This window comes from Oncorhynchus mykiss, chromosome 26 (genome assembly GCF_013265735.2).
Source record: "Oncorhynchus mykiss isolate Arlee chromosome 26, USDA_OmykA_1.1, whole genome shotgun sequence".
NCBI classification, from domain to species: Eukaryota; Metazoa; Chordata; class Actinopteri; order Salmoniformes; family Salmonidae; genus Oncorhynchus; species Oncorhynchus mykiss.
This window is the reverse complement of record NC_048590.1, coordinates 7,261,677-7,276,706: the sequence shown is the minus strand read 5'-3', so window position 1 is coordinate 7,276,706 and position 15,030 is coordinate 7,261,677. Positions and strand designations below refer to the sequence as shown.

The window sequence follows — 15,030 nt, the reverse complement described above, 5'->3', positions numbered from 1 at the left end:
TTTGTAATGACAGGGCCCATGTTATTCTAGGGTAGGGTATGTGGAACACTAACAACCCATGGTGCCTGACCTGCCAGCGTGGTCCAGCCTGGATGTGGACCGTTGTCTTGCGATCCCAGAGCACGGTCAGGTCCTCCTCGGGAACGTGGACCACGGTGAAGAGCCCAGCGCTCCATATGAACACCTCCTGCCTCCAGTCGATCACACTGGACGGGTTCTACACAGGGTGGAGGACAGGAAACAGGACAATGGACAGGAATTAGATCAATACGGATGAACAGGTTGAGGTGAGCCAGGGGGGTCGGGGGTAGTGCCCCCATGTGATGTTTTTACCTAATTTCTTTATGGTTTATTAAGGACAGAGGACAAGACAGAGGACAGGGGAGAGGACAGAGAAGAGAACAGGGAAGAGGACAAGTTAGAGGAGGGAGAAGAGGACAGGGAAGATGACAGAAAAGAGGACAAGGTAGAGGTCAAGGACGAGGACAGTGAAGAGGACAGGGAGGAAGACGGGGAAGAGGACAAGACAGAGGACAGGGAAGAGGACAAGATGGAGGACAGGGAAGAGGACAGGGAAGAGGTGAAGATGGAGGACAGGGAAAGGACAAGCTGGAGGACAGGGAAGAGGGCAGGGATCATGAATAAGGTAGTCTTAAATAGGTGAAATTTGTGCCATAATTGGTAAGGTGTGACAATAGTAATGTGATATTCATTGGGTCTGAGGGGTCAGGGGTTAAGGGGTTAAGGGTAGTTTCTCTCTGTAATGTTTTCATCAAACATTTCTTATAACACTGTAGGTTACATTAACCCTATCGAAAGCAAGTAAGCAAACAAGTAACGAGCCGCTAGTGGAAACTGGGAGGCATCCCAGCGGTGGCCAGACTTGGTAGCAGCAAGCAGGAGAAGGAGAAGGAGCAGGAGCAGGAGCAGGAGCATGCACTTACTGGTTTGCCACTGTCGTCGTCGAACGCAATGAAAGATCTACCAATGTTGATGAGTAGAGATTTCCTGCAGATGACGCCGCTGTCGTAACAGTCCACGTTCTCAGCAGTCACACTCATCATCAGATCAGCACTGCTCTGAAGGTGGGATGGGAAAAACAACATGAAAATAGCAAGCTAACCCAGGACAGAACAATGCTACTGAAAACTACGTAACGTGTATATTGAGTATTTAAACCCTAAGCCAGTCTATTCATCAATCCCTTCATCCATACACGGATATCTAGCTTTCACAGATTTCTTGCATTACATTTAGTCAACCCATTTTATTATCAAATAACGAGGAAACATATATGAACTTGAGTACTGGAAATGTGACTCTGGTACCTTTTCCTAGGTAGACTTTACACACTCTAACGTAGTCAAATATCATACCTTTACTAGGTAGACTTTACACACTCTAACGTAGTCAAACATCATACCTTTACTAGGTAGACTTTACACACTCTAACGTAGTCAAATATCATACCTTTACTAGGTAGACTACACACTCTAACATAGTCAAATATCATACCTTTACTAGGTAGACTTTACACACTCTAACGTAGTCAAACATCATACCTTTACTAGGTAGACTACACACTCTAACGTAGTCAAATATCATACCTTTACTAGGTAGACTTTACACACTCTAACGTAGTCAAATATCATACCTTTACTAGGTAGACTTTACACACTCTAACGTAGTCAAATATCATACCTTTACTAGGTAGACTTTACACACTCTAACGTAGTCAAATATCATACCTTTACTAGGTAGACTACACACTCTAACGTAGTCAAATATCATACCTTTACTAGGTAGACTTTACACACTCTAACGTAGTCAAATATCATACCTTTACTAGGTAGACTACACACTCTAACGTAGTCAAATATCATACCTTTACTAGGTAGACTACACACTCTAACATAGTCAAATATCATACCTTTACTAGGTAGACTTTACACACTCTAACGTAGTCAAATATCATACCTTTACTAGGTAGACTACACACTCTAACATAGTCAAATATCATACCTTTACTAGGTAGACTACACACTCTAACGTAGTCAAATATCATACCTTTACTAGGTAGACTACACACTCTAACGTAGTCAAACATCATACCTTTACTAGGTAGACTTTACACACTCTAACGTAGTCAAATATCATACCTTTACTAGGTAGACTTTACACACTCTAACGTAGTCAAATATCATACCTTTACTAGGTAGACTTTACACACTCCAACGTAGTCAAATATCATACCTTTACTAGGTAGACTTTACACACTCTAACGTAGTCAAATATCATACCTTTACTAGGTAGACTTTACACACTCCAACGTAGTCAAACATCATACCTTTACTAGGTAGACTTTACAGACTCCAACGTAGTCAAACAGTAGACCATCAAAGGTCCTGTAGTGGCGGTCCCCATAGGCTGTGCACATGGACGGACACGGACGGAACACACACTGGAATGTTCCATGCTGGCAGACACTGAAAGAGACACACAGCGTCAACCATCACGATTCAGTACCAACCTGCCAGCAAACTGCTACCACTTAATGTAAGCACATTCTGTCACAACTAATGACCGCCTTTTGTTCGGGAGGCCCCCAGTGATTATCATCTGTCCGAAAAGTAGGGATCTCGTCAACTGCCAAATGTTGAATCACCAGCGTTCATAGTGCTATTATACAGATCCCTATCTCTCCTCTTCTCTTGCTAACTGCTAGAAGAAGAAATGGATGGCAGAGAAGAAAGGAGACAGACTGGGATCACTGTTTCACTCGGCAGGGACAGAGAGACTGTTGAATGAACGGCCCTCATACAAGGACTCTCTGTAAACCAGAGCTGGGAGGTGATTTTCTATGATAGATAATAGAGGGTTATGGATATCAGGTGAACAGTCTCACCGTCGGTACAATCTATACAAGACTCATCACCTAAAGCTCAGGAATGATCCTGGAAAATTGTTAGCTGCTCGAAAGTTTGTCTTAAATTCGGCCACACATTGGCAGGTTTTGCCAGGTGCTGAGTCAACAAATTTGTCAGTGACTCAGAGTCTTGAAATGTCATGGCAAATGAAAGCTGTATATATGATCGATCTTATAAGGGGTTGAATATAGAGGGGTGTTGGGAAGAAACAAAACCTCTCTGTGTCATACTTCTGTACAGGAAATGATCTGAAAACCATTCACTGATTTATGACTGTAGATAATTAGGTTCCACTCTCTCCTAAAACGTGTTGCGTTTGGTACATATCCTGTTTGGTTCGAGAAGAGTTTCATCTCTGGAAAAGTCTGTGTATGAGTTGTTTTTTAAACGTACCATTGATGACAGGGGGAGGTGACTCTATCTCCTGGATAGTACTCTTTCCCCTTCCAGAGGCAGGGGCAGGCGTCAGGCTCAAAACACTCATCACCATGTTTCAGCAATCTGGGAAACACACGCAAACAAACACAGCTGTCCGGTTTATTCACTTCAGTTCAGAATTCATCTGTTTCTCTACTTGTAGAACAAAACTTACATTTGTTTGAATTTGCTTTGTACCTTTTTCACACATAGAGATACTGTGTCTCTGTGCAGGTACTCTACTAAGTTCATCGCCAATCGGACGATTTACATGGACTCCCCCAATGCCCTCCATTGGTTTCCCCCAACGCCCTCCATTAACTCCCCCACCGCCCTCCATTGGTTTCCCCCACCGCCCTCCATTGGTTTCCCCCACCGCCCTCCATTGGTTTCCCCCACCGCCCTCCATTGGTTTCCCCCACCGCCCTCCATTAACTCCCCCACCGCCCTCCATTGGTTTCCCCCACCGCCCTCCATTGGTTTCCCCCACCGCCCTCCATTGGTTTCCCCCACCGCCCTCCATTGGTTTCCCCCACCGCCCTCCATTGGTTTCCCCCACCGCCCTCCATTGGTTTCCCCCACCGCCCTCCATTGGTTACCCCCACCGCCCTCCATTGGTTTCCCCCACCGCCCTCCATTGGTTTCCTCCACCGCTCTCCATTGGTTTCCCCCACCGCCCTCCATTGGTCTCCCCCACCGCCCTCCATTGGTTCTCCCCCACCGCCCTCCATTGGTCTCCCCCACCGCCCTCCATTGGTTTCCCCCACCGCCCTCCGTTGGTTTCCCCCACCGCCCTCCGTTGGTTACCCCCACCGCCCTCCATTGGTTACCCCCACCGCCCTCCATTGGTTTCCCCCACCGCCCTCCATTGGTTTCCCCCACCGCCCTCCATTGGTCTCCCCCACCGCCCTCCATTGGTTTCCCCCACCGCCCTCCATTGGTTTCCCCCACCGCCCTCCGTTGGTTTCCCCCACCGCCCTCCGTTGGTTTCCCCCACCGCCCTCCGTTGGTTTCCCCCACCGCCCTCCATTGGTTTTTACACTGCTGCTACTCGCTGTTTATAGCCTCCACATTGACTCGGTACCGGTAGCCCCTGTATATAGCCTCCACATTGACTCGGTACCGGAAGCCCCTGTACATAGCCTCCACATTGACTCGATACCGGTACCACATTGACTCGGTACCGGTAGCCCCTGTATATAGCCTCCACATTGACTCGATACCGGTAGCCCCTGTAAATAGCCTCCACATTGATTCGGTACCGGTAGCCCCTGTATATAGCCTCCACATTGACTCGGTACCGGTACCACATTGACTCGGTACCGGTAGCCCCTGTATATAGCCTCCACATTGACTCGGTACCGGTACCACATTGACTCGGTACCGGTAGCCCCTGTATATAGCCTCCACATTGACTCGGTACCGGTAGCCCCTGTATATAGCCTCCACATTGACTCGGTACCGGTACCACATTGACTCTGTACCGGTAGCCCCTGTATATAGCCTCCACATTGACTCTGTACCGGTAACCCCTGTATATAGCCTCCACATTGACTCTGTACCGGTACCCCCTGTATATAGCCTCCACATTGACTCTGTACCGGTAACCCCTGTATATAGCCTCCACATTGACTCGGTACCGGTAGCCCCTGTATATAGCCTCCACATTGACTCGGTACCGGTAGCCCCTGTATATAGCCTCCACATTGACTCGGTACCGGTACCACATTGACTCTGTACCGGTAGCCCCTGTATATAGCCTCCACATTGACTCTGTACCGGTAACCCCTGTATATAGCCTCCACATTGACTCTGTACCGGTACCCCCTGTATATAGCCTCCACATTGACTCTGTACCGGTAACCCCTGTATATAGCCTCCACATTGACTTGGTACCGGTACCACATTGACTCGGTACCGGTACCACATTGACTCGGTACCGGTACCACATTGACTCGGTACCGGTAACCCCTGTATATAGCCTCCACATTGACTCGGTACCGGTAGCCCCTGTATATAGCATCCACATTGACTCGGTACCGGTACCACATTGACTCGGTACCGGTAGCCCCTGTATATAACTGTATTCAGCCTCGTTACTGTTATTTCATTACTTTTTCATTGTTACACTGTTGGTTAAAGGCTTGTAAGTATTTCACGGTAGACCTGTTGTTTTCGGCACATGTGACAACTAAAGTTTAATTTCAGTTGATCTTTTGCCCAACTCTGTGCCCAAGAGGACTAAACGACGGCAAGACTCAGTCTGGATCCAGTAACTACCGCTACAGTCAGGAAATGAGAAAAGGTAAGGGGGGGGGGGGTAAACTCTGGATGAAAAGGAGAAACACTCGTTACATGAGAAAACCAGACGATTAGGATTCTCAGAGATAGAGAGAAACAGCCTTTGTCCGGGCCGTTCCATTGGGTCTCCACACTGTTAGAGCGACAGGGCTGATAAATATCTTGTAATATCACGTTGACGGGTCACAGTTATATCCCCTGGAGGGGGGAGAGAGAGAGAGAGAGAGAGAGAGAGGGGGAGAGAGAGAGAGAGAGGGAGAGAGAGAGAGAGTGTGGGAGAGGAGAGGAGAGAGAGAGAGAGAGAGAGAGAGAGAGAGAGAGAGAGAGAGAGAGAGAGAGAGAGAGTGTGGGAGAGGAGAGGAGAGGAGAGGAGAGGAGAGGAGAGGAGAGGAGAGGAGAGGAGAGGAGAGGAGAGGAGAGGAGAGAGAGAGAGAGAGAGAGAGAGAGAGAGAGAGGAGAGGAGAGGAGAGGAGAGGCTGGGGACAGTAGACAATGAAGCGACACATTAAATGGTCTGGCCACAAACCTAGAGGTTCATCTGTGTAAAGTTACACTGCAGATAAAGTGGTGTTAACAGCTTTCTTTACCCGTCCGCCAAGCCGCTGGATCGATTACCCCGATCAAAGCTTCCATAATAACTCCTTCTCTACTGCAGTCTGACTGTGCTGGCGTGCAGTAGCTAGGAATACATCTCAGTCAATGAATTCATCTTTCTCTATCGCTCGTTTCATTAAACCTTATCTATTTGTGTATAACTGTGCATACCTGTATAATGAAGACAGTGGTGAACAGTCATTCTGCAAGTCATAATCATGTACTTGTAATGCTTAAAGTGTTGTCACGACAACACATTCTAACTCATTTTAACTTAAAGTTAATTTATTTAACACTTAAACTGTTAATTTAACAACGGATAAGTAGGATTTATATCAATTTCACAAAGGTGTACATTTTAACAGTACATTGTCATTTTTTACACCAACTCATTCATATTCTGTATGTAGCTGAACATTGTTTTAAGCTGGATCCAGCTCGCCCAGACCACCTTGTCTTATGCCTTAAAAAGGCCTGGACCGACAGGCATGACAGCATTAGTCTTTCATTCTTTTTCTTAACAGGCTCTTATTTCTGCCAGGAATGCCCAATACGAAGGTGAGGAAATCTTGGGCAGTGTTGGCATTTTCTGGATGGGAGGGCTGGTGCAAGGCAGTGCCAGAAGTTGAATTCTACAGGGTTCATTATTGAGATGTGGAACTTTTTCCCAGGTTGAATACAGAGAAAGGTATTTAGTGCGGATGGTACACAACTATATGGCTTACGCTATCACAATGAAAGATACACATGTTTCCTGACAGGTCAAATTCAATTTTTAGGTTGCAGGGACGTTCTGAGAGAGTTTATTTTTAGGTTGAAGGGAGGTTCTGAGGACGTTTATTTTTAGGTTGCAGGGAGGTTCTGAGGACGTTTATTTTTAGGTTGCAGGGAGGTTCTGAGGACGTTTATTTTTAGGTTGCAGGGAGGTTCTGAGGATGTTTATTTTTAGGTTCCAGGGAGGTTTTGAGAACGTTTATTTTTAGGTTGCAGGGAGGTTCTGAGAATGTTTATTTTTAGGTTGCAGGAAGGTTCTGAGAACGTTTATATTTAGGTTGCATGGAGGTTCTGAGAATGTTTTTTCTGGGAGGTTTTATTAATGTTCTAAGAATGGAAATGATAGGTTATTTGGAGTTTTTTTTTAATAACTTCCTGAAAACGTTCAATGAATGTTTCAATAAGACTTTTAATAACACTCCTACAGTAGCTTAGTTTGCCTTAATGTTTCTTCACGTTCTGAGAACGGAATGTCTTTTAAAAAAAAAAAAACATTTTTAGAACGTTCTCTGAAAGTTACCAAAGCCTTCTTGTGGTTTTTATGGAACGTTTTCTTAATGTGCTCAGAACAATTTGGGAACGTGATTTTAAATAGAACCCTGAAGAAACCTGTAGGAAACGTTACGCTGAAGTACTGAAATTCCCACAGAAGAAAGGGTTTTTCTTGATATTCTCTGAACTATTTGGAACATTCCCAATTTCAAACAGGTTGGAGAACATTCCTAGAACATTGCCAAACATTTTACTAAATGTAACCACTTTAAGGAAATATTCTGTTAAAGTAATAAAATACCAGGAAAATATTTTTTTTTTTCAAGTTCATTAAATGTGCTGAGAATGTTCCAAAGCCAAGCAACTATCCTGCACCATTCCCAGAATGTTGTGGAAGCTTGTAAGCAAAATAACCATAGGACAACCACGCTCTCACCAAGCGCTAAGAAATATATGGTTCTCAGAACGTTGTGTGCTAGCTGGGCTGTCTATATTTTCTTTCTCTTGTCTAAACTTTAGACTGAGGAAGAGAGAGCAAAGGAAGAGCTAGGCTGAGGACGAGAGAGCACAGGAAGAACTATGCTGAGGAAGAGAGAGCTCAGGAAGAGCTAGGCTGAGGAAGAGTGAGCTCAGGAAGAGCTAGACTGAGGAAGAGAGCTCAGGAAGAGCAAGGCTGAGGAAGAGAGAATACAGGAAGAGCTAGGCTGAGGACGAGAGAACACAGGAAGAGCTAGGCTGAGGAAGAGAGAACACAGGAAGTGTCATGTTGTGTCTTGTCTCTGTCCTTTCCCTTCACCCTGTCTCCCTCTGCTGGTCGTTGTTATGTTACCTTTTCTCCCCCGCTTTCCCCCAGCTGTCCCTTGTCTCCTCTAACTACCCGTTCCCCACCTGTTCCCTGTTTCCCTCTGATTAGGTCCCTATATCTCTCTCTGTTTCTGCTCCTGTCCTTGTCGGATTCTTGTTTGTTTGTGTTTCATGCCTGAGCCAGACTATCGTCATGTTTGCTGTAACCTTGTCCTGTCCTATCGGAATCTGCCGGTCTATCTGAGCCTACCTATGTTTGGTTATTAAAGAAGCTCTGTTTAAGTTAGTTCGCTTTTGGGTCCTCATTCACTCACCATAACAGAAGAATCCGACCAAGAATGGACCCAGCGACTTCGGATCCTCTCCACTCAGCCGTCGGAATCCAGGGAGCGATGCTAGGCAGACACGAGCAGGAAGTGTCTGCTGCTCGACATGCCGTTGAGACCCTGGCCACCCAAGTCTCCAACCTCACAGAACAGGTTCACCATCTCCGCCTCGATCCACCGGCCACTTCCAGGGCTTTCGAATCTCCGGAGCCCAGAATCAATAACCCGCCGTGTTACTCTGGGGAGCCCACTGAATGCCGCTCGTTCCTCACCCAGTGTGATATTGTGTTTTCTCTCCAGCCCAACACTTACTCCAGGAGCACTGCTCGTGTCGCCTACGTCATATCTCTCCTTATTGGACGGGCTCGTGAGTGGGGCACGGCAATCTGGGAGGCAAGGGCTGAGTGTACTAACCAGTATCAGGACTTTAAGGAGGAGATGATACGGGTTTTTGATCGATCTGTTTTTGGGGAGGAGGCTTCCAGGGCCCTGTCTTCCCTATGTCAAGGTAATCGATCCATAACAGACTACTCTATTGAGTTTCGCACTCTTGCTGCCTCCAGTGGCTGGAACGAGCCGGCTTTGCTCGCTCGTTTTCTGGAGGGTCTCCGCGCAGAGGTAAAGGATGAGATTCTCTCCCGGGAGGTCCCTTCCAGCGTGGATTCCCTGATTGAACTCGCTATTCGCATTGAGCGACGGGTTGATCTGCGTCACCGAGCTCGTGGAAAGGAGCTCGCGTTCTCCGTTGCCCCCCTCTCCGCATCACTACCATCTTCCTCTGCCGGCTCGGGAGCTGAGCCTATGCAGCTGGGAGGTATCCACATCTCGACTAAGGAGAGGGAACGGAGAATCACCAACCGCCTCTGTCTCTATTGCGGTTCTGCTGGTCATTTTGTCACTTCATGTCCAGTAAAAGCCAGAGCTCATCAGTAAGCGGAGGGCTACTGGTGAGCGCTACTACTCCTGTCTCTCCTTCAAGATCCTGCACTACCTTGTCGGTCCATCTACGCTGGACCGGTTCGTCAGCTTCCTGCAGTGCCTTAATAGACTCTGGGGCGGAGGGCTGTTTTATGGACGAGACCTGGGCTCGGGAACATGACATTCCTCTCAGACAGTTAAGGGAGTCCACGGCCTTGTTCGCCCTGGATGGTAGTCCTCTCCCCAGGATTCAGCGTGAGACGCTACCTTTAACCCTCACTGTTTCTGGTAATCATAGCGAAACCATTTCTTTTTTGATTTTTCGTTCACCTTTTACACCTGTTGTTTTGGGCCATCCCTGGCTAGTTTGTCATAATCCTTCCATTAATTGGTCTAGTAATTCTATCCTCTCCTGGAACGTCTCTTGTCATGTGAAATGTTTAATGTCTGCTATCCCTCCTGTTTCCTCTGTCTCTTCTTCACAGGAGGAGCCTGGTGATTTGACAGGGGTGCCGGAGGAATATCACGATCTGCGCACGGTGTTCAGTCGGTCCAGGGCCACTTCTCTTCCTCCACACCGGTCGTATGATTGTAGTATTGATCTCCTTCCGGGAACCACTCCCCCCCGGGGTAGACTATACTCTCTGTCGGCTCCCGAACGTAAGGCTCTCGAGGATTATTTGTCTGTAGCTCTTGACGCCGGTACCATAGTCCCCTCCTCCTCTCCCGCCGGAGCGGGGTTTTTTTTTGTCAAGAAGAAGGACGGGTCTCTGCGCCCCTGCATAGATTATCGAGGGCTGAATGACATAACAGTTAAGAATCGTTATCCGCTTCCTCTTATGTCTTCAGCCTTCGAGATCCTGCAGGGAGCCAGGTTTTTCACTAAGTTGGACCTTCGTAACGCTTACCATCTCGTGCGCATCAGGGAGGGGGACGAGTGGAAGACGGCGTTTAACACTCCGTTAGGGCACTTTGAATACCGGGTTCTTCCTTTCGGCCTCGCTAACGCTCCAGCTGTCTTTCAGGCATTAGTCAATGATGTCCTGAGAGACATGCTGAACATCTTTGTTTTCGTTTACCTTGACGATATCCTGATTTTTTCACCGTCACTCCAGATTCATGTTCAGCACGTTCGACGTGTCCTCCAGCGCCTTTTAGAGAATTGTCTTTTTGTGAAGGCTGAGAAGTGCACTTTTCATGCCTCCTCCGTCACATTTCTCGGTTCTGTTATTTCCGCTGAAGGCATTAAGATGGATCCCGCTAAAGTCCAAGCTGTCATTGATTGGCCCGTCCCTAAGTCACGCGTCGAGCTGCAGCGCTTTCTCGGCTTCGCGAACTTCTATCGTCGTTTCATCCGTAATTTCGGTCAGGTGGCCGCTCCTCTCACAGCCCTTACTTCTGTCAAGACGTGCTTTAAGTGGTCCGTTTCCGCCCAGGGAGCTTTTGATCTCCTCAAGAATCGTTTTACATCCGCTCCTATCCTTGTTACACCTGACGTCTCTAGACAGTTCGTTGTCGAGGTTGACGCGTCAGAGGTGGGCGTGGGAGCCATTCTTTCTCAGCGCTCCCTCTCTGACGACAAGGTCCATCCATGCGCGTATTTTTCTCATCGCCTGTCGCCGTCGGAACGTAACTATGATGTGGGTAACCGCGAACTGCTCGCCATCCGGTTAGCCCTAGGCGAATGGCGACAGTGGTTGGAGGGGGCGACCGTTCCTTTTGTCGTTTGGACTGACCATAGGAACCTTGAGTACATCCGTTCTGCCAAACGACTTAATGCGCGTCAGGCGCGTTGGGCGCTGTTTTTCGCTCGTTTCGAGTTCGTGATTTCTTATCGTCCGGGCTCTAAGAACACCAAGCCTGATGCTTTGTCTCGTCTCTTCAGTTCTTCAGTAGCCTCCACTGACCCCGAGGGGATTCTCCCTGAGGGGCGTGTTGTCGGGTTGACTGTCTGGGGAATTGAGAGGCAGGTAAAACAAGCGCTCACTCACACTCCGTCGCCGCGCGCTTGTCCTAGGAACCTTCTTTTCGTTCCCGTTCCTACTCGTCTGGCCGTTCTTCAGTGGGCTCACTCTGCCAAGTTAGCCGGCCACCCTGGCGTTCGGGGTACGCTTGCTTCCATTCGCCAGCGTTTTTGGTGGCCCACCCGGGAGCATGACACGCGTCGTTTCGTGGCTGCTTGTTCGGTCTGCGCGCAGACTAAGTCCGGTAACTCTCCTCCTGCCGGCCGTCTCAGGCCGCTTCCTATTCCCTCTCGACCGTGGTCTCACATCGCCTTAGATTTTGTCACCGGACTGCCTTCGTCAGCGGGGAAGACTGTTATTCTTACGGTTGTCGATAGGTTCTCTAAGGCGGCCCATTTCATTCCCCTTGCTAAGCTTCCTTCTGCTAAAGAGACGGCACAAATCATCATCGAGAATGTTTTCAGAATTCATGGCCTTCCGTCAGACGTCGTTTCGGACAGAGGTCCGCAATTCACGTCTCAATTTTGGAGGGAGTTTTGCCGTTTGATTGGGGCTTCCGTCAGTCTCTCTTCCGGCTTTCACCCCCAGTCTAACGGTCAAGCAGAACGGGCCAATCAGACTATTGGTCGCATCTTACGCAGTCTTTCTTTTCGCAACCCTGCGTCTTGGTCAGAACAGCTCCCCTGGGCAGAATACGCCCACAACTCGCTTCCTTCGTCTGCGACCGGGCTATCTCCTTTTCAGAGTAGCCTCGGGTACCAGCCTCCGCTGTTCTCATCTCAGTTCGCCGAGTCCAGCGTCCCCTCCGCTCAGGCTTTTGTCCAACGTTGCGAGCGCACCTGGAAGAGGGTCAGGTCTGCACTTTGCCGTTATAGAACGCAGACTGTGAGGGCTGCTAATAAGCGTAGAACTAAGAGTCCTAGATATTGTCGCGGTCAGAGAGTTTGGCTCTCCACTCAGAACCTTCCCCTTAAGACGGCTTCTCGCAAGTTGACCCCGCGGTTCATTGGTCCGTTCCGTATTTCTCGGGTCATTAATCCTGTCGCAGTTCGACTTCTTCTTCCGCGATACCTTCGTCGCGTCCACCCGGTCTTCCATGTCTCCTGTATTAAGCCCGTTCTTCGCGCCCCCGCTCGTCTTCCCCCCCCCCCCCCCCCATCCTTGTCGAGGGCGCACCCATCTACAGGGTCCGCAGGATTTTGGACATGCGTCCACGGGGCCGTGGTCACCAGTACCTTGTCGATTGGGAGGGGTACGGTCCTGAGGAGAGGAGTTGGGTTCCCTCTCGGGACGTGCTGGACCGTGCGCTGATCGAGGATTTCCTCCGTTGCCGCCAGGTTTCCTCCTCGAGTGCGCCAGGAGGCGCTCGGTGAGTGGGGGGGTACTGTCATGTTGTGTCTTGTCTCTGTCCTTTCCCTTCACCCTGTCTCCCTCTGCTGGTCGTTGTTATGTTACCTTTTCTCCCCCGCTTTCCCCCAGCTGTCCCTTGTCTCCTCTAACTACCCGTTCCCCACCTGTTCCCTGTTTCCCTCTGATTAGGTCCCTATATCTCTCTCTGTTTCTGCTCCTGTCCTTGTCGGATTCTTGTTTGTTTGTGTTTCATGCCTGAGCCAGACTATCGTCATGTTTGCTGTAACCTTGTCCTGTCCTATCGGAATCTGCCGGTCTATCTGAGCCTACCTATGTTTGGTTATTAAAGAAGCTCTGTTTAAGTTAGTTCGCTTTTGGGTCCTCATTCACTCACCATAACAGGAAGAGCTAGGCTGAGGAAGAGAGAAAACAGGAAGAACTATGCTGAGGAAGAGAGAACACAGGAAGAGCTAGGCTGAGGACGAGAGAACACAGGAAGAGCTAGGCTGAGGACGAGAGAGCACAGGAAGAGATAGGCTGAGGAAGAGAGAAAACAGGAAGAACTATGCTGAGGAAGAGAGAGCACAGGAAGAGCTAGGCTGAGGAAGAGAGAGCACAGGAAGAGCTATGCTGAGGAAGAGGGAGCACAGGAAGAGCAAGGCTGAGGAAGAGAGAGCACAGGAAGAGCTAGGCTGAGGACGAGAGAACACAGGAAGAGCACAACCCTCTGTCCCTTATGATGATGATGAAGCGTGTTAGAATGAGGAAGAGCACAACCCTCTGTCTCTCATGGTGATAATGAGAAAGTGTTAGAATGAGGAAGAGCACAGCCCTCTGTCTCTCATGGTGATAATGAGAACGTGTTGATGGTACTAGTTAAACGTGGTAGAATGAGGAAGATCACAACCCTCTGTCTCTCATGGTGATAATGAGAAAGTGTTGATGGTACTAGTTAAACGTGGTAGCAGGAATTTATTTAAGAGGCTTAACCGACACCTGAGCACCCTACACACCACCTGTTTACTACATAAACAACAAAAGAAAAGCCACTTATAGACGGAGAGAGAAGGGGATAGAGAGAAGAGAGAACGGAGAGGGGGACCAAGGGGTAGTTGCATGGGCAGAATTACACAAATTCATAACGAGTGGAATGTCTCAGCTCATAAAAACGATTTTATGAGAGAGAGAGAGAGAGAGAGAGAGAGAGAGAGAGAGAGAGAGAGAGAGAGAGAGAGAGAGAGAGAGAGAGAGAGAGAGAGACAGAGAAAGAGACAGAGAGAGAGAGAGAGAGAGAGAGAGAGAGAGAGAGAGAGAGAGAGAGAGCATGCGTCGGGGGCAAGGAGAACAGATGAAACCTCAGATCATGAGGATCAGGTAATGCAAACTGAGTGGAACGTTACTTTTCTGAAAACGGATCACTAAAATAAATATCCTGCTATAACGAGATAAAGTCTCGTTGTGATTTTGCGATAACGTGTAATAATTTATAATTTATCAGATCCTGCCTCCACCTGCAACTTCAGGTTCATATGAGTTCAACAGACATGTTAATTGTGGAAAAGTTAGGAATGGTTGAAAGGTCTACATTTTAGTTCATAAACAAGGTGCCCCATTGTGATTGAAAACAAAATGGGGTTCTGCTGTCAGCACCTTCACTAATGATTTCCCATTAGTTTTTTTTGTTTTTTTAAGTCTTAGTACTGAGGTATAACTGCAGTTGACCTACTGTAACACTTGTGTTGGTGGAGCATATTTTCAAAACTCATTTTATAGACATTTTGTAAAAAGCCAGGATTGCCAGTTTAACACTGTCGTGGGGATAATCTAACGCAACAGGTAGGCTGCTGTAAGGCCTCAATGGCACTTTCCTAGCCTATCACTTCCCCATTGATGTATCAATACTCCAAATGCAGCCATCACTGTCCCTCTACAAAGCTTGGTCTCATAGACTAGACGTATCATAGTACATGTAAATCTGGGACACTCCAATTAGTATGATATGTTACGTTTGGTATGGTTACATAAGACAGATGGGTAGAGGTGTAACGCCAACGGTTAGCAACCCAAAGGCTGTGTGTTCAAATCTCATCACGGACAACTAATTATCAACTTTGCGACTACTTACTACTTTTTAGCTACGTTGCAAGTACTTAGCACGTTAGC

General features: G+C 48.0%; 1 protein-coding gene across 1 annotated transcript in view; it reads right to left on the bottom strand.

Moving 5' to 3' along the window:
• The window catches only part of LOC110512834 (otogelin-like), a 124,887-nt gene that overhangs the window by 58,860 nt on the left and 50,997 nt on the right, over window positions 1-15,030 (bottom strand). Inside the window, exons 14-17 of the mRNA XM_036964552.1 lie at window positions 3,321-3,428; window positions 2,348-2,486; window positions 945-1,079; window positions 71-217 (exon numbers count right to left, since the gene is read on the bottom strand). Of these exons, the coding sequence (XP_036820447.1) occupies window positions 71-217; window positions 945-1,079; window positions 2,348-2,486; window positions 3,321-3,428 (529 nt within the window). The remainder of the gene's footprint in view (window positions 1-70; window positions 218-944; window positions 1,080-2,347; window positions 2,487-3,320; window positions 3,429-15,030) is intronic.